The 20,424-nt window shown below is 39.2% G+C and overlaps 1 protein-coding gene across 4 annotated transcripts in view; it reads left to right on the top strand.

Annotated features, from left to right (window-relative positions):
- The window catches only part of ANO5 (anoctamin 5), a 62,744-nt gene extending 46,353 nt beyond the window's left edge, over positions 1 to 16,391 (top strand). For all 4 annotated transcript variants that reach the window (XM_086612700.1, XM_086612701.1, XM_086612702.1 and 1 more), the window contains 9 exons: positions 3,269 to 3,343; positions 4,031 to 4,253; positions 6,809 to 6,978; positions 8,113 to 8,210; positions 8,478 to 8,608; positions 10,313 to 10,518; positions 10,863 to 11,044; positions 12,104 to 12,209; positions 12,910 to 16,391. In XM_086612700.1, the coding sequence (XP_086468826.1) occupies positions 3,269 to 3,343; positions 4,031 to 4,253; positions 6,809 to 6,978; positions 8,113 to 8,210; positions 8,478 to 8,608; positions 10,313 to 10,518; positions 10,863 to 11,044; positions 12,104 to 12,209; positions 12,910 to 13,131 (1,413 nt within the window). In that variant the 3' untranslated portion in view covers positions 13,132 to 16,391. The remainder of the gene's footprint in view (positions 1 to 3,268; positions 3,344 to 4,030; positions 4,254 to 6,808; positions 6,979 to 8,112; positions 8,211 to 8,477; positions 8,609 to 10,312; positions 10,519 to 10,862; positions 11,045 to 12,103; positions 12,210 to 12,909) is intronic.
- Positions 16,392 to 20,424: the final 4,033 nt, after the last annotated feature.

The following is a 20,424-nucleotide window of genomic DNA, read 5'->3' on the forward strand; positions in this document are numbered from 1 at the left end:
CAGTGTCCTTCACGTTTCAAGGCAGCAGTCTCTGAAATGTTCATTCCTATAAAAACACTCTTTCTCATCCCTGCACAACATACGAGGGAGCAGTTGTCTTCATCTAAAGATGCCTAAGTGGGACTACCTGTGGTTTTGCTTCTGATACACCACCACTTCGTTTGGGGAATGCTAGAGAGATGAAGGTTGCTGAAGCCCTTTGTCTGAAATCTAATTGGGATACAATTAACCACACTGTTAAACTCTGTTAAATGCTCTGTGTAAATATCTACTAGACGTTAATTGTCTTCATTTAAATTTATGATAGGTAGGAGTTATTCGACAACTTTAAAGATCAAATGGTTGCATTTCAGTACAACATATACCACCTTAATCTGACATATTTTTAAATCATCCTTCCTCTTCTTAAAATTGTCTATAAATAACTTATTTTCACTAGTCATGAGTATGCTTAGATAACACAGTCTTCATAAAAGAAAGAGAAGCTTAGCCAGAACATGGGAAGCATCATTGTTGTATAAACAGTAGCCTTGTCTTTCAGGGCTTGTATCCTTAATTATTAGAAAATATATACACTAGTTTTATTTCCCATGAAGGGCAGTTTTTCTGTCTCTCTATCCCCTTCTGTGCATGCAGTGTTAATGTTGTTTTTCTTACACCTGTAACTTGTACACTGAAGTCACAAAGAGATCTTTGATAACCACCCACTGAGATTTTGAATGTAGCTCTGCCTTAGGTATTGATTTCTGCATGCTCAAGAAAACAGTTTCAGGTAAATCAATTTTGGATTAGCTAGTTCAGGTAATTAAAAACAGATGCCTGCCTGTTGCATGTTATTTTCTAGTTTGCATCCCTGTGTATGCCCAGGCTCCAAATCTCGATTTCTTACGTGGCTGCAAATGACCAAAACCAGCTGAACCACTGTGGTTCTGCTGCCGTTGAGGGAGAGAGCAGGGGGAGGTCACACACAGGTGGTTCACAGCCCTTGTGTGCTCTGAAGTAAGGGCTGCAGCAGAGGACAATGGTGTGAGCAGAGGGAGGTGATGGGCTGACGAGTAGGCAGTGGTTATGTACAGCGTGGGCCAAAAGCCCTCGACTGGCAAGCTGGTTCAGCCACAGCAGATGACAGCCAAAGGTGGCTTATGAGGTGCGTTTGTGTAACCATCCTAGGGAGAAGTTGTTCCCTCTGTAAATTCATGCCAATCTCTTACATAGGATGGTTTATTTGGACTTGACTTTGGAATCAAAAGTTGGACCGTAATATACTTTCGTTGTCTCAGAGTGAGATGCTGCACTGTTCTGTGCTTTCTAAGTATGCATTAACAATTATCATAAAAATTCAGTGACACTACAATCCTTTATTTTATGACACATCAATTTATTTCCTTGGTGGACTTTAAAAGCTTTCGTGCAGCAAGGATTAGCAGTGATCCCTATCAATACCCAGTTACAGCCAACCATACGGGTTAGCCACGCCGTAGTGTGATTTCCTTTCATTAGATAATGTGCAACACTAAACAGCTGAAGGTACAGGGGTTTCAAATGAGTTAATTCTGCCAACTGTGAAGATAATATGGATACAGGTCACTGAGTTTCTCGCATCCCAAGGCTGGCTTTGCTTTGCTCAGAAAATTGTATCCTCATTATTCCTGGCTGCAATTCAAACTTCTAGGTGCACTGAAACAGAAATTGCCCATCTTGAGGCTTTAATTAACATGTCATTTGGTCACAGTGCTAAACTATTTAGCTAGATCATAGCTAAAATCTGGGTTTGCTGATTAAAGTAGAATCTTAATTTACATCAATAATGAAGCATTCTGTTTAAACTTAGGCTCTATCATTGCACATTGTTGTCTACGTTTTGTTCTAAATTAGAAAACTTGTTGAATAGCCTAGAATGTGTGAAACAGTTGTTCATAGTATAGAATATACATATTTATTAATACATAATAGGTATAAAATGTTAGGAGCCTATGTAAAGCCACAGATATCTGTGCTTGTGTCTTATCTTCAGCTGTTTTTTTATAGTTCTGTTAATAGAGCCTTTAACTGTTACCATCATCAAACAACTCGTCGTGACTTGAGCGTACAGTATTGACAATTGTGTTTAGTAAGTATACTTGGGCAGATACAGGCAGTATCTCTCTCCTGAGAGAACAGCACATTACACTTCAAACAAAATCACGTTGGTGTCAGCACACCGATTGACTGAAGAACATGGCCATTGAGAAACAACACTTGTAAAGCAACGGCTACTGCTCCGTTGTGTCCGGGAGAAGCGTGCAGCTCAGCTGCGGCCCTTGTGTTCAGCGTAACTGCACCGCGTTATCCCAGTGCGTTGGGCATGTTCTGGGCTTTTGTGCAGCAGAAAATAAACTCCCTTTAAAAAATTTTACAGGTTCAATATCTTCTGGTGTCAGAACAAGCATTTTCTGGTTCCATATAGTTATTGATAATATACTTGATATTGCGCTCACCTGCAGTAATCGGTGCCCCTCTGTCCAAGGGGAGCGTAGGCATACTACAATGCCTTGTGCCAAAGATTTATCAAATCCAGATTATTTTTTACTAAATCTTCCACTGGCATTAGTTCTTAAATGATCCTTTCTTAACGCATGTAATCTGATATTTTAGGAATTAGAATTGGTTGCGAAAGAGAGAACTTTACACGAACATGGAAAATTGTTCGTGTGCTATATGGGGATACTCACTTGGGTAAGGCCCAGCTGCATGGTGCTGCAGCGGAGACTGGCAACTAATTAATGTAGCCATTTCTTCAATTAAAAAAAAATAATTGAAGAAGTGGAGGAAAACACTCTCTGGCTGTGTGGAAAAACATGGCACATCCAAGTAAATAACCATTTTAAGGAACCTTGACATGAAGATTTTCTTAAAATCCAGTCCAGTTTTGGACTCAGAGCAGTATGACAGCTGACCTAGCCTTACAGTGATAGTTCTGTCCTGTTCATCTAATGGAGGAGTTGGTGTTTTTCCTTCAGCTACTGATTAGTTTTTGCAAAGGTTTAACTTTTTTCCAAGCACTGGCTTTTACTTTTAGCATTGCTATGGCCACTTCTGTTCTGATCTTTTTTTTTTCCTCCCAGCACATTCAAAATCATGTCCTATCTACCCTTTTAGAGAAGGGATTCTGAAAGATTTTCCTTGGATGTGGGCATTTTCATGCAGCTGATGAGAGCTCTGTGTGCTGCTTGATATTAGAATAAGATTATGATTTGTGAACTCTGCTATGCTTGCTTGACTGTTTCAGGAGATGGAGCCTTATTTGCCTATAACTAGCCAGGCTGTGCGGTTCTGCATCTCAGGAGCTACAGTGTTGTTCTGGGTGAGCATCTTTTTGGATCGTCATTTTAACATATATCAGAGTTGCTGATCATCACTAATCATGACATTAACACAAACTGGTTTTAATCATGATATTAACACGTGCTTTTATTATTGACCTGCAGATTTCCTACCATCATGTAAAATACACTTCAATTCAGATTAAAAAAAAAACACCTTGGAAATCTGTCATTAATTAGTAATTTGATTGGACATTTTAGCATTGGGATAACTTTTTCTCTGGCTTATGTACTGTTAACAGACTATACCGAAAAAAATCTGTAGTAAAGACAAAAAAAAAAGTATTATTCACTACAATGAAATACCTACATATTCCTCTGTAGAAATATCTGCAGAGTGAATTTCAGAGTGGACAATATAATCTAACCTGTCCCTTCCATCTCTGTTTCTGTAAGTCTGTATCCTTCTGCACTTTTTTTTTTTAAATATTGTTATTAGATTGTCTGCTTTTCTTGTGTTAACAAAATAATTTTGTTGGATTTAATGTATCTAATACAACAAAGTTTTTTGCTGGTGTACTTTGCATTTCAGCGCTGCTGAACTCATACCCATAAAGGATAAAATTTAAAAACTGTAAAGCATGATGGTTTACATCTCATTTCAAAAGTTGCATGCATATAGCTCTACTGAGCTGTAAGTGTATTTCAAACCTCTGTCCTTTCCTTAGGTGTCTCTGATTATAGCTAGCATGATAGCTGTGATCGTGTATCGTCTTGCGGTGTATGCTGCCTTCGCCAGCCTGATGGAGAACACTCCAGATTTACCACACATCGGAGGATTACTGACCCCTCAGCTGGCAACTTCAGTCACAGCCTCATGCCTGAATTTTGTTGTCATCATGATACTGAATTTCTTTTATGAGAGAATAGCTATCTGGATTACTGATATGGGTAAGCAGTGGACTGAAGACAAAACTTTCAAGGCATCACTAAAGGTAGAGCCCATCTAGAGGCGCCCTATGTAGTTGTTCTAAACTCAGGCACGGTGGGAGCACTAGGATGTTAGCCTGTAGCTTGCAGCAATGACCCATTGTATACATGGCCATGCTGAACATTTTCCCTGCATTTGAATAGTTACCGTAAGCAGGTTCCTCTTAGTATAATGTTCTCTGATATTAAAACTAATCTACAGAGACAATCATAGTACTGAACGTAATTTAAAACTATCATGTGTTGTATTAGAGTCACCAAAGCAAGATCAAACTGTCTTGATTTAGCAGTATTTCAATTAGAAGTCCTGAAGATACATTTTTTAAGATAGATTACAGCTTCCACAGCCATCTTTACAAAAAAAAAAGACCAAATGATCATGTCTCTTACTTTGGGAGAAAGGGTAGGAGGCTAGGGGATGGGAAAGAACGGTTTATTTTGCGGGGTTTTCTCTTGGCACTGTTTCCCTTAGAGGTGGATTTACACGTTTGGAGTTAATACAGATTGGAGGCAGAGAATGAGCAGGTTGAGAAGTTGGGCCCAAGATGTGTCATGGTGGCTGTAGCCATTGGTAGCATCACCCACAGTAGACTCACTGCAGAGCTGGAGGAGCTGGCAGGCAGGCAGGCCTGGAAAGATCTATTACTTTTGTAGCAGATTTTGACTGTTGCTTGCTTGCTTTCTGGAAATACCCTTCCCTGGAGCCCTTCTTACATATTTGTCTTTGTTTGCTTTTAATGATTTAGATGTGCATGTACCTGCAGGTGCTTTATAGAAAGAAATAATTGCAGAATATTCAGCTGGAGGGGTTAGAGCTGAAAATATTAGGTATTTGTAGTTTGTACAGCTGTCATAAAAACAGCTGGGTCTTTTTTTATGAGGTCTTACAAGCTCAATCAAGAATTGAAAGGTGTTTCTTGCAGAAACTTAATGGGATGTTGCACTGGGTGTGTTTTGATTTATGGTGGACTGTCTCTTGTCTCAGAGATCTATATTGCTTATCTCACTTGGCCAAATTAGACCAAAGAAAGGCAGAAAAAGTAATAAGTAAAATTGCCCCTAGCAAAAAAAAAAAACTAACAAAACCAACCAAACAAACAAACCCCCTCCAGAAAATCATCATTTTTTAAATCATTCTTTCTCGAAGGGCATGAATTACAAGCATGAAGGCTCAGCAATGTTACTTTGCTGCTTGCAAGTGTGGAGGATTAATTTCTTAAGTGTCAGCGCTACCTGCGGTTATCAGCTACAGAAGGAAAATGAACGTTTACTTTTGTGGGACTGCTGCCCTCCGCTGGCGCCCGTGGCAGCTGCGCTTCGCCCGGGCTCGCAGGCACGGTCGGAGCCGGCTATGGAATGTTGGCTGCGGCCAACAGACAGGATTGTCTGTTCCAGCTCTTTTCACTCTTTCATCCCTCAGAAACTTTAGGCCAGATTTTGTTTTCAGACGCGCAGGTGTAACCGACCTCTGATGCTCTAGACATTGAGTGTCTGACGTAAACTTTTGAACAGCTCACTGCTAATAAAAATATTTTAATGAGCTGCATCCTAGGCAGACTACCTCACCTGAGTACTGCCTCCTCTGTAGTACACTACAGGTTCCCAGTAAATACCATCTGTCATGGAAACTTATGCCAAGCTTGGAAACGTTAGTTTCCTTGGATGTATAAAATAACTTTGCCATAGGACCAGTGAGTTCAACACATCTGCCAGGTCCTGACCAATTCAGAGGGATGTGAATGCTTGAGGCGTATTTTCTTCCTCTTTCTCCCAGCCTGAATTGGTTATATGTTACCGTTTAACAGGACAGTTTAATAATAATGTGCATAGGACTTCCTGCTACCTTTAGAAGTGTAAACATGATGGAGAATGTGATTGCGAAGGCAGCAAAACCTTAAGCAAAGGCTTGGTGACGTTCAGTTCCACTGAGATGCCTGTGTCCTTCCCTGTTCTTGTCCCTACTATGAGTCTCGTCTTTCAGAGGCACAGGACCCATCCAGTTTCTGCTCATTCCAGTATAAGTTGCACACATACAGCATATTGGAAGAAACAATACTGTAACATACTTCTCTACACAGAGAAAGAGAAAATTCTTTATCCTATGCATTGCCAACAGTGAAATTTTCATAGTTTAGAAGACCCTGCTAGTTAATGTTTGAGATTCATCTTGAATCTCCAAAACATAGTGTGAGATTTGGAGATGGACAAGTACTAGTGGACAGTACAAAGAAGAGGAAATTGAAGCTTATAAATGTTTCAAGAATGGATTTCACCTGCCTGCCTACTCAAAACATTGCATTGTAAATTAAGAGTAGCATGTCTGTGAGCTGGAGCTCCCAGACAGTTGGACAGTTGGAACAGATTCAACAAACAGTTGAACTGTTTGTAGGTGGTTTTCTTTTTTTTTTTTTTTTGCCTTTGGGATGTAAGGGCACTGTGGGTGATGAGTATTTATGAATCTGTATCCTTTTGAAGGGAATAAAGAAAAATAAAATTACTGTTTTCTGGTTTCACAGAGATTCCCAGAACTCATATGGAGTATGAGAACAGGCTCACTATGAAAATGTTTCTGTTCCAGTTTGTCAACTACTATTCATCCTGCTTCTATGTGGCCTTCTTCAAAGGGAAGTTTGTTGGTTACCCAGGTGCCTACACATACATGTTTAGTCACTGGCGAAATGAGGAGGTAGGACTTCCTTGATTCAGATGGATTGAATAATAATAAACTAGTTTAAGCTCTTTATCCCCTTCAGTCTGGGCAGTCATAAATTGCCAGCTGCAGATTTGGTCTGGAATTAGCTGGATCTCAGCTGGCCATCCTGAGGCTGATGGAAGGGCTTCCAAAGCCTCTTCCTGCTGTTCCTAGTCAGGGAAGCACGAGCAGCGCAAATCTGTGGCTCCCAGTCACAAGGGTGAAAAATCAAAAAGCTTTTCTTGGCCCATGTTCTCCTGAAATATCAGTGGATCTCACCGTAGGTCTTAAAAGTGATCTGCTAGGTTGAAGAAAGCTAGTATAAATGGAACTGGCCTCTGCTTTTGAGTGTCTTCATGAGCTTTTGGAGGCACTACATTTTCAGAGAAACCATTTGGCAAGAGGCACATCTGTAAGCTTTTGCTTTTTTCCCTCGTTTCATTACTAATTATGCTGTTTGTACAGAGATGAAATACAATATTTAATGTGAAGCATTGCTTGGGAGTCAATAGCAGAGGAAAAACTCCATGCAAAACACAATGAAGTAATGCAGTGCACTTACTGATAGAATATCTCCTAATACTGATCTGGCTGCTAAATTCTTAAGAAGGCCTCGATAAAGTGTTGAAACTTCAAAACTAGCGTTCTCAGCAAACAGCAGAGACCAGGTACTGGCAGGTATTTAAATACCTCTGGTGTAGGGATATGGATAGAAAATGCAGGTGCTTGCTAGGTCAGGGTTGGTCTGGTGTTGACAGCCAACCGAGCACCGTAGATTCACCTTGATGGGGCTGTGGGGTGGCTGCTGCGTCCAGATCCTGCTGCCCCATCTTTGTGTAGCTTCATGGTGATCAGCCTGAAGCATCTCTGAATTACTGTGTCTTTAGATGGTCGTTGTGGTATGTCGTATGTGTTTTAACAAGCACACTGAGCATCGAAAGCCCGTCTGTAACAGCTTTCCTGAGAGGGTGTCTTAGCTGACAGTCCAGGTGAAAATTAAGTATTGTCCTAAGAAGTTTTAAAAACTCTTCTTCTCTTCTTTCTTTCATTTATACAGTAGTAACATATAGTTTATCTGAGTAATGTCCATTATTTATGTCCATTAACCCCGGAATTTGTCTTTGCTAGTGTGATCCTGCGGGCTGCTTGATAGAATTGACGACACAGCTCACAATAGTCATGGCTGGCAAACAGATCTGGGGAAATATCCAAGAAGCCATTGTACCGTAAGTTATCTCTTACACTGAGATGCCCATGTTACAGACAGAGGGAATTCTTGGAAGGAGTGGTAAAAAGTGTTGCTATATGAAGAAGCTAAGAAAAATTCTTTAAATTAAGCACAAATTCTGACAAGTGGACTCATTCTGTAGAGGCTTTTGGCCTCTTTTTGTGGAAGTCCATACTTGTAAAAGCATACTGGAACAAGGAGCTTGCTTAGAGAAAGGGATACTTGATCTGCTTCTCTCATCTTTAACTTTTTTCTCCATATACAGCTGGATTTGTAACTGGTGGGGCCGCCGGAAAGCCAGAAATAATCCAGAAAATTTATACAGTCGCTGGGAGCAAGACCATGATCTGCAAACATTTGGAGCCTTAGGCCTGTTCTATGAATATCTAGAAATGGGTAAGTTTAAAAATACACATTTGGAATTGAGGACAAGACACCTTGTACTGACAGTTCCAAAAAAATGGCTTCTCAATTAATTGTTACGGGTTGATGCCACCACTTTCATCTGTCAAACAGTAGAAGATTAACTGCTGGAAATCATTAAATAGGTCAGCCCAATTAAAAAAAAAAAAAAAAAAAAAAAAGCTGCCTTTGCATCTTAGACTGCAGGGAATTTCACATAAACATTGCAAAGGCTGTTTGTTTCCCTCATTTGAATGGGAAACATTATTCTCAGTGCAGCCAGCTGTCTCGATGTCTGTTCTGTTCTTGTTCCCAAGCATATTCTCCGCTGATGTCAGTGGAAACGGTATGTATGGGATGAGTGCCAAATATGCTGTAAAGATGGGCACTGCAGCTATGAGATCTACGAACTGGATCAGAGAGAATCCCTTTAGTTTCAGGTTTGCACTGATTAGTGCTTCGAAAGAGTCCAGCAGACCAGCAGAGGGAGCTTGGGTAACAGGACAGGATTTTTCAAAAGTAACATGAACAGGTCAGCGTGTGAAATTACTTTACACAACCTGAGTAACTAAAACTAGAAATTGAAGCCAAACTGAATCTAAACGACACTAAAAAAAAATAGTTTTTGTCTATTAGGAGGACAAAAGTTACTGAAAAGTGGTCTCTTGTATTGTTTTATTTGTACAGAAATAATTATTGCCTAGAGCTTTGCAACTGTATTATTGTCACTTCATATACACTTCATGATATTTCATACAAGGCTGTGATCTTGTGAAATTCGTATGCTAAGTCAGTGTTGTTGTCAGCTCATGCCTGTTAATAGATGTCCTTGCTCTTCCTGAATCAGAACTGAACCAGTACGCTCCAGCATTGTCCTAGGGCTGCTAAGCTAGTAGGAATTTTGTTGCTTGTCTAAGATGAAGAACTGATCGCTGAAATCACGGAAGATCTGATGACTGGTGTATGGGAATTTATTTTTATCCACTGTCTAAACCAGACAAGATGTTCTGTTTCCTACCTTTAAAATATAGTGGCAGTATTGGCTCTGCACTGAGGACTGTCACATTCCGTACCAAGAGGCATTTCATTTTGGTAGTGACTAAAGGGATCGTTGGTGTATTCTATTTGCAATTCTTAAACTAATGTTAAGACTCGCCAGTGCAACTATTATATACAGAATTGGCATTAATATTTTGACTAAACCAATAACAATAGGTGGAGGTAAGGTTGGAATACAAATAAAAGCATTTCCTCTTTTTCATTTAGGCTTGCTCTGTACAAACTGTAGGAGAGGAAAACTAGTCTTTTTATTTTACTTGATTTTAAATTACTCCGCTCTCGTAATTCAGAAATTCGATATATGAGTACGTTCCCGTTCCCCTACAGTTACATTCCATTCATGAGAGAACCACAGCACCATGAAAGAATTAGTATCCAGCACTGCTGGCAGCATCATTTGGCAGGACCTGAATGCCCAGTTCCCTTGGGTGCTGCTGAATGGCAGCCCTAAGAGACCAGAACAGTCTCAGGGCTGAGTGGGGCACACGTTATCACTTAGCTCAGGCCAGGGCTGGAGGTGACTTCTTGTGCAGCCTAATAGGAGTTTGCCATTTGTCTGTGAGTGGCAACTTCGATGTTTCATTGTCACCCTGAGGGTACTTCTGTAGGGGCAGATTTTGACACTTTTCTCCCTTGCAGTCATTCAGTTTGGATTCATTACTCTTTTCGTGGCATCCTTTCCCCTGGCTCCCCTTCTTGCTCTGATGAATAATATCCTGGAGATTCGAGTAGACTCCTGGAAATTAACCACTCAGTACAGGAGACCTGTGGCTGCAAAAGCACATAGCATAGGAGTTTGGCAAGAAATCCTGAACGGAATGGCCATCTTGTCAGTTGTCACTAATGTAAGTACATCATTACATTACTGCACTACATCAACTTTGAATCTTCCATGTGCTCAGAATTCGAAGATTTAAAAATCAGATAGAATACAGTTTTGTTTGAGGGGATATGTGGGATTTGCTGCCTCTTGTAAGGACTAGTCACATATTTGTTCACTGCGTGCTGGTCCTTGCAGCAGAGGCTGCAGTCAGCATCTTTACTGAGGTAAAGTGCCCTAATCGTGCTCACTTTTGCTTAAAAGATCCTGGGTTATGCCACAGAGTGACAGTACCAAAACCCCTTTGTGAAACTGCTCACAAGTTTTGTGTGCCACTTCCTTAATTTCTTTTTCCAATTTCTTTTTCAGGCGTTTATTGTTGCATTCACATCAGATATGATTCCTCGATTAGTTTACTACTACGCTTATTCGGAAAATGAAGACTCGCCTATGTCTGGATACATAAACAATAGTTTGTCAGTGTTTCAGATCGCAGATTTTCCTGAGAAAAACAAGCCTAAACTGAATCCGGATGACTTAGTCATATGCAGGTTGGTGTAATAATAAGTATGTTTAGAATACAGCGTAAAAAGTCAAGGCAGATCTAAGTAGTCCACTAGAAATGAAATTATGTCATTCTCATTCTAAAATGTGAGAGAGAATATTTAAGCTGTTAACAAGGCCATGTGTGAGATGGTAACAAGGCCATGCGTGAGATGGTAGGAGATCATGCCAGTAACTAAAAAACAGATCACCTTTTTGTTGTTTAATAGTCTCATTGCTCTTTTTGTTTGTTTTTTTACTTAATTAAACTTGATTTTTGAGTGATGGAGGAGATTTATGCCGAAGTGGACAAGGAAGTATCATTAAGAGGTGGTTTAGATTCCAAAGCTGAAAACAAGATGTGGTATTTAACGTCAGTCGTTACTGGGCTAGGTATCATTGAGGATCTGGGCCATTTCATTTAAAAAAAAAAAAAAAAAAGTCCTTTCTCACTAGAAGCAGCATTGGAGGTTCTAGAAAAATTGAGAAAGAAATTCGGGGAAGTCCATGGTAAAATAAAAGTATTGGTTTAATGCAAAAAAAACCCAAACCAAACAAATCAAACAAAAAAACCCCAAGACTTTAAGAAGAAACTATGTTTGTGTCATCTTTTAGCTTTAAAGCCCCAGGAGTCTGTATCCTACTTGTACATGTGAGGGTAGCATTCAAGACTGTCCTTCCATTAAACCCTGCATCTGTCCAGACCATTATCTGTCAACATCTGTCACATTTATTCAATACTTGTCCATTACTCTGTGATACATTCCATCGCTCTGTTCTACATTATTTGATCACTGCCTGAAAAAATTTCAACCTATGTACAAAATTTCACTTCTCACACATCCTCACCTCTGCTCCATTGCTGTGACTACGAGGGTGTTGAAGCAAACATAAGATAGAAACAAATTGAGAGGCAACCTTTTCCTGCAAAAGGAAACAGACCATTTAAAACAAGATGAAAAGGTTCCTTAAGTGACAGCTGTATTTGCCTGTAAGTGTCACTAAGCTTGTAGTCTGTCTGAGGCTGAATATGACATTTCACCTTCACATGTCTTTCTATCCAACAGGTACAGAGACTATCGATATCCTCCAGGTCATGAGAGGAGCTATTTACACACTATGCAGTTCTGGCACATTCTTGCTGCAAAACTAGCCTTTATAATTATTATGGAGGTATGTTCCCTGCAAAATTTCCTTCCAAAATGGACACCTTACAGGTTCTCTAGGTAGTTACTAATAGTGTTACAGAAAATAGAACTGCTAAGAGAGCAAAATAGTTTCTTCCCTAAGTAATACCAAATACTCATGTCCTAAACAGTTACTATAACTAGGTCTTTTAGCTTTGGGAAGTTAACTTACACAGTGAAAACAGCTGAGGAGACTGCTAGATTTGATCGAAATAAAACAGCAGAACAAAAAAGGTCTTTATGCAGATGGAAGAGATGTGAACCATCAGGACCAGCACTTTCACTCCTCCTGATTTCATTAAAGTCTTGTATGCGAGATGACTGTATTCAAAATCCAGAAAGCATTTTGTAGTGATGTATATGGGCTAAAAAATATGGCTAAAAATAGCTAAATCAATAATTTGGATAACTGGCTCCTCAGTATTAAGCCACTGTCTTTCAAGTTCTGAAGGGAAAAGGGAATTTGGAATTAAAGTCTCTGCATAAAAGGAAGTGTTTTAATCTTTGTGCACATCTCAGATACACATTCGTTTGTTATGTGTGGTTCCAGCACAGCCAAATGAAATGTATTCTGTTTTTGAACAAAAAGAGAAGTGATCTATTTGGTGTTAGATAAAACAATAGGTGTTTCATTTGGTAATGAGTTGTTACATTTCTCCTGCTTCCTTTATTTTGTTTTTTGACAGCATGTCGTATTCATCGTCAAATTCTTTGTAGCATGGATGATTCCTGATGTCCCTGCAGACGTGAAAGCCAAAATAAAACGTGAAAAGTATTTAACGCAGAAAATCCTACATGAGTATGAACTTGAAAAACTGAAGGAGAGACTATGTCAAGGTGATAAAGGAGCCACGGAAAAGGAGTTCATCGCCACAGAAGGGAGAATGGAGTTGTCCAGAGCAATGTAGTTGAAAAAACAGCTGTTTGGGATTTAGCTCATTTTAGCCTTTTTATCTGTGATTTGCTCAGTAGGCATCATCTTGAAAGCTGTAGGATGGTTTCAACCCTTTGCTTTCACTCCAAAGATTTTAGACTTTTCTTTAAAAGTCTTACTGAGCATTGTAGGATTAGTAAATCTACTTAACTTTATGACTTCAGCACTATTTTCTATTTATCCATCACTTTGAATAGTAAGTCTAATCTTGTAATCCTAGAATCTGGATTCCCAGTGTAGGGAATGTTACCCTCAAAGGGCTCACAGGATACAATAATGTCATTATCACCAAGCCCTCCCCCTCTTGCTAAATGCAAAGTTCCAGGCTGTATCCCAGCTGAATGAAAAGGATATCATAGAGGACTCCTGCTGTGGAAAATGCTGAGAGTTATTATTTTTATGACATGATCATTTAAATAGGAGAACACTTCTGATACAAGGGTTAGGGTTTGGGGCTTTTTTTGTATCCATTAGTTTTGGTCAAAGCCGCTCCTTTGTCTGGATTCTTTGTTTGGATTCTCTGTGAATACCAACAAAGGGCTAAAGCCATGTGTCTGTACTCGATGCACGCTGTGGGGTACAGCTGCACCATGCAGTGGACTGGGAGCTGGACCGCCACACTTATTGATCTAGCTGGATGGTTTATACATGGATTTGTATTCAAAAGATTTTAAGCATGCCAAATAATCTATGTTTACGTTGTTATTGCCCTTATACATAGGAGCCTGCGGTTTCTTGGGTTTTTTTTGTGTTTTTTTTTTCTTTTTAATCTTGAAGAAGGATTCTTTTTTTCTGTTTCGTCATGGGGCTTTTCTACAAAGTGATCGAGTTTATAAATATATAATAACTACTTGTGCAAATTAACTACCAGCTGTTTATGAATGTGCCCTCATTTTATAATTTGAAGCAGTTAGGCATTTTTATGATTTTGCTGTACATTTAAAACATATCAACACTTCTACGCTTAGTGCCTTGTTTATTTGCATTTGGCAAAAGATGTGAAAATGATCGCTATGGGGAAATGCGTGTTTCCAAAGTGTGCTTGCAAGCATCGTGATACTGTGAACCTGCACACGTAGCTGACAGTGTTAGCCAAACCATGCCTGCCTTGGCACACTCATGTTTTTTAGTGCTATGCAAACTGTTCGCAGAGAGCAGTTTATACCTGGACTGCTTAAAGTAGCACGAGACTGTTGAGTTCTTTCATGCTGAAGTACACTAGCTAGGGAGATTAGAGATTTTACTGTATTTGCACTTTGAAAGTTATACTTCCTTGCAAGTATACACAAAAAAAAATTAGATTTGTATTCCATGTCAGCCAAGTGATGTACTGTTTACTAGATCCACAACTTAAGGTTTCCATATTTCGTTCGAGCAGACCTAGTCTACGCCTTGGAATCCTTGGTTAATAACTTTAATGTTGTAACAGTTTTAAATCAATGTTTTGGGTGGAACAGTCATTAATAGCAAACATTTTAACATTGAAGTGCCTACCTCGAACGAACATCACATGGTTTGGCTGCCGGTCGAGGAGTTCAAGCAGATGTACATTTCTCTTTACTTAAGTTATTTAGCTTTGTTCTCTAAGTTTGCTTGATAAATCAAGCATGTTGGCAATTCATGTTCGTGATGAGCTGACCCTGTTCTTGAATATTCAGATATATTGGAAGTAATGGATTTATTGGAGGAATGCATCTATAAATAAATTAGCTCTGCTGCTTAATGTATGAGCCAAAGAAGAGTATCAGTCACCATGAATCTATATGCAACTGTATACCACAATTTACACAATGCAAGCACTTTGCTGCTTCTTACACATACACTGTTAACTAAACTGCTTAATTTAGATTTCACAGTTTTGTTACTGTTAGCAATGCAAACAATTGCTTCCAACAGTAAGGTGATGAGATGCAAAATGACGTTCCTATGCAAAATGTACAATCTGATGGAAGCTGAAAACAGATCTGAAAATTCAGCATTAGATGCACTACTCCTGCTAACGGAACATTAGTTCCTTCAGGTCCCATAGTAAAGTGTCCTAATATACTACACTTGAAAAGATGTCACCAAAATAAATGTACTGTGATAGCAAATAATGGTATTTGAAAGCAAGATGGAGGGAAACAAGGAAATGACTTAGTTTGGGATACAGCATTGATATGCAGAAGCCCTGCATGCAGACCCTGAATTTGAATTGATGTTTTGACCCCTACTTCTTGCTTCTTTCAAAGTTTTTTTTTGAGATCACTTCCTATTTAATGCTATACAAACAGATGTTTTGTATATTTTGTATCATACAATAGAAAGTGGAAAAAATCTGGGATCAGCTTATTTAAAAAGAAGTATATATCTCTTAAAAATATATCATTACACTTCATAGCATTACTTCTTCGTATATAGAAACTGTTGAAAAGAGAATGTGTTGTCATATTAAGAGCTAATGTCACATAACAAAATAGGTCTAACACCTCTTTACATGATAGTTTGCCTTTACTTGCCATTAAGCAGTATTCTGACAAAAGATTATTAGTATGATTAGGATTGTAATGGTTCACACACATATACATTTCCTGAAGTCTTCTTGAAAAGTGATAAAAAAAAAAATGAGAAAATTGGACTGGTGAGTTTGGGGATGTGCTTGTTCTTACTGTTGGAATATTTGATTTTGATGTGTTTAATATAAATATCTAAAAGTGTCCTTTAACCAAAGAGAAGATAGTTCTGTGTTGGAACTACTGTAATTTAAACAACAGCAGATTGCTTCATTAGAATTAGTTAGAAAAAGAAAATTGGCCTTTCAAGTGTAATACAATCAGGGATTTTATTATATTTTTTTCATATTAAATTAAAATTGCGTATTTTTACCTTGGGAAGATTTAGTGTGTGGTATGTTCTAAGCAAATGACTGCAAAATAAGAGTGCTACTATAAGACACTATGCTGTTTTTTCTAGAAGATTTTGTTATTATGCGTTTACTTTTTTATGTAATACTATCAGTTTGACACATCAGAACAGAGTGAAAATAGATGGACTCTCCTACTGTTCTAGGTGTACTGCTTGTTTTGACTTGTACTGTCATGTAATCTGAGTGGTATTTTTGTCTGCCAAGTATGTTGCTGATATATATGATACAGTAATGGTGGAATAAATTTTTTAAACATTGCATTCAGCTAACTTATGTATGTATGTTTAATAAGATTTAAATCTGGCAAATAAAGCAGTGTTTATTTTTAATGTGCTGTCAACTTGTTTTTGAAAATTCCAAGAATTCAGAGAGGAGCTAAAGTATTAAATGCCCAGAGAGCCTTATGGAGAAAAGTATTCATAAGATTTCTGCAACTCATTGCAGGACGTTTGGATGCTGTATATAGATTTCCTGCAATTGTAACTTCCCAAGATTCTGACTCAGATTATTGAAGAAAGCCTCCACCTGACTGCCGTCTTCCACTTGGTAGTCACGTTGTGTAACTGTCTTTTCTGTCTTCATGCATTTTCTTACGAAGGAATTGCCAAGGAAAAGCTGTACTAAGTTCTGCATATATTGTAGGCAGTGCACATGGACCGAGATGGCGTGAGTGTGTGACAGTCCAGGAGGGAATTCAGCTTTGCAGATTCCTTACATTAGGAGACCACAGTTCAGTGGAAGAGACTCAGCACTTTCATCTTCCTTTAGGTGCGGTACAAACAGTACAGTAACACGCATTCATCTTCAGCCAGGCTGCTTTTCCCTTCGTTCTCCGGATGCAGTTTTTATTCTTGTGATGCCAGGACCTGAGGTGACTTCTCAGGTTCTCAGTCAGTCACACACGCGGTTTTCACACACGGTGCGAGCAGCTCACGTACATGCACTTAAATAGCTTTGAGCACATATACGGGAAAATATGGCAGAGCTAAAGCTTTTCCAAGGGACTGGTAGTCTTACTGTTCATGGGTACCTCTACGTATTTTAATCTTCCTTAAAACTCACTTCTGGCATCAGTGTAGGGCTTTGAATTAAATCAGAGAATCTGGATTCACGTTTGTGACTTGCTCTCAACAGACAGCATCAGCCCACGTTATCTCTCCTATTATCCGACATTATCAGTTATCAGAACTTCTCTGGGAACAGGGTCATCTGCCAGGCTTGGTAGGTCATTTCCTTTGTAACTTAGAAATGGTAACTTAAGAGAGATGCAATAGCAGTAGTCAAATAAATGTGTGAGATAAATAAAACAATCTTGTCTGTGTTAGGAAAAAAAATAAACAAGCAAGGAGTAATTATGTATTATGCTACTACCACTGCACTGGTTACTGAGGTGGAATACGTTACTGAGTTAAGTACCAAAGGAAAAATAAAGTGGTAAGAAAGATGGAGAAGAAAGTGGCAGCAAAAAGAAAGTGAGAAAGGAGGAAAAAAAAGACGACGGTGCTGTTGCTATGCAGGGTATAGGGGATATTTATGTATCATGAAAGTGTTAAATTTTTCAGGTGCATTCAAGCTTTGCTCTTGGAGGTTTAACCTTGCCTCTGTTGAGGCCTGTGGTAAATGGGTAATGAAGTTTAATTGGGGGTACGATTTCATTCAAAGCCACGTGTGTTTTATGAGAAAGAGTAGCATTGTAAGTTGTGAGACGTTCACAAATCCTGGAACATACCCGGCTCTCCCCATGATCAGGAAGTGGTTGTAGCTCCCCTTCAAAAGTCTTAATCCCTTCATTTATCTTGTGCAGTAAATGAAGTGGTGCACCAAAATTTTGGTGCTTTTTGCGTCGTAAAAATAGGTAAGGCATCTAATTTGCTCAGTGTCTTCATCTACCCAAATTAAAGGGACTTTCCGAAAATAAATCTAGTTTTATTCTATGCAAAAAAAAAAAAAAAAAAAGGTAGGGAGCACTGAAATAAAAAATGTTTTGAACACGTGCATCTCGATCAAACTGGCATAAAATACATTGTCTTAAGGAGTAGAAAAATATGTAACCCATTCACTAGTAGATCAGTGGAGAAGAATGGCAAGATGTGGAAGAAATGATATCCCGTCTGAAGTCTGCACGTTTCATGTCTGCTTCAGATGCAGGCTGTGCAGTAGCTCTGCAGCAAATAAAATCTTGTCTAATGTCTCCCGAAATGTTCAAAATGAAAAGAAAAGCTGTTTCTAAAAATAAAATCTTAAACATGGCACTGAAAATACATTGAGGTCAGCACAACTCTACCAATGGCAGCTCCTGCAACCTGAGAGCCCAGCTTGTAACTGGAAGGAGCTTTAGAACGATGCACAGCTGAGAGACGCAGGCAATGGGGTCGGGATTCCTAATGTCTGGTGTGGCAAAGAGATTGAACCAAGAGAGAGCAAAAGCAGCCCTCACAAAGGACTCATTTAGGCATGAAAATCCTTCCTTCCCTAAACAGATGGAAAGAGGTAGAGGGAAAAAAAATGATGATCATTACCATATGAATGATAACAACATAATTTCCAGAATACTTGAAATACTTGTAAGCTCATTAAGCAACAGCTACTATTTCTTGTCTGTCTTCTCTGTGCTCAGGGTGGTCACAACATCTCTGCAGCATAGTCTGGGCATCCTTAAAAAGGCATAGCTAAATCAAATCATGTTCTGGTTTTAAAAAATCAGTTGTCTCTACCCAACACTTACATCATTCAGATGCAGCTCAGGAGTTTTTTTTTATGTAAGCATGTGTACCAAGAAATCTGCTGGGAGATGAGTAGGATGTGAAATTCAGCAGCCATACCAATTTTTGGAAGGCACATATGCACATTCCCCTGCAATGATTAGTGACTATGCTTTCTCAGTCAGAAATGAGTCAGTCTAAAACATTAGTCAGGATATGATTCTTTCTAATTCTTTTTTCAACTCCTCAACAAACCAATGCTGTTAGCTAGTCAGAAATACGTTTGCATTTCAATTACTGACTGACCTAGCTTTGTCCTTGGGTGTTCTATCCAGCACTTCAGCTTTGGTACTGAAAGTTGTAGAGGACATCATAACCACTTCTGTAGTCAGAGGCATTAAATAAATGAGCCTTTTAAAAATTATTATCTTGTCCCTTTCATACCACAGTAGGTTTGAAATGCTTGACGTTGCTAGTTGACCCCATCACTTAAACCCAGCACACTAGTACAGGTGGACCATACCATCCTCAGCATTGAAAAGCCACAGTGGGAAATCTCTGTACGTGACGGCCCTTTGTTCCACACATCTCCCATGCTGATGGCTTTTACTAATTCGTCTCTAGCGCTTGGTGCAATGTAGTAGGAAGCCAATGTTCGATGCATGCTCGCTGGCTCTTCTAATGTGTTTTCAAAAAGGAATAAAAAATAATACAGACAGAAGATTTTAGCTGGAAAAACTGATAGAAAGGCAGGATTCTCTGCCATGTTAGAACCTCATCACAACAGACAGTTTTACTGTTGAATTCTCTTGAATAAACATTTCTATTGACATTAGCCTGTTAGTAGAGTGTCAGCAAACAGTAATGCTACAGTTAAGCCTGTTTTCTGTTTGTGGCATCTATGTTATTCTTCACATAAAATCCTGGCTCCATTTATACTGATGGAAGTTGTACTATTATTTTCAGATGTGGCCAAGATTGTAACATTTCTCTAACAAAGCTCCAGGTAAAAAAAAATAAATAAAAATAGCCGAAATAGGTGGAGCAAGAGATTTTCATACAGCTCACCGTATGATGGCAATTTGCTAATTTTAAGGTGTCTAGGCTTCATGCTGCTCTAAGCAAGCTGCTCGTGCATTGCAATCAGGAAGGATTCCCTGCTTTCCCCTTTCACATGGGATTGCCTCTGTGTCCCAACAGCTTTTTTGGCTTCATCAGCAGCAGTGCAGGAGACGATGTGACAGCAGTACCAAACACCAAATCGTAGGTGCCAGGTCACACTTCCACTCATCTGCTAACAGAGGCTTCTTTGCATGAGCTTCAGTTTCTCACCTAGAAGTGAGGTTCATGTGCCTCCAGAGCATCCTCCCGAGATGCTGCAGAGCGTGAGGGAGCTTGAGTCAGAGAGACAGGGAATTGTACTGAGGAGAAGGGTATTCATGTTGATGCCGCATTGCATGAACATTTCAAGAAATATTCGTTGTATCTCAGCCAAGAACTCAAGGCGTCCTCTGTTAATGATGGTTCCTGCCTCTTCAACTCCATTGAAGCTGGTGCGTGTAGGTTCAGGACAGAGAAACAATAGGGGATGATCCTGTGGGGTGTCAGGGGTGTTTCCTTGGAAAAAAAAAAAAACAACAAACATTCCAGCCCTCTACTA

This window comes from Tauraco erythrolophus, chromosome 6, assembly GCF_009769465.1.
Source record: "Tauraco erythrolophus isolate bTauEry1 chromosome 6, bTauEry1.pri, whole genome shotgun sequence".
Lineage (NCBI taxonomy): Eukaryota > Metazoa > Chordata > Aves > Musophagiformes > Musophagidae > Tauraco > Tauraco erythrolophus.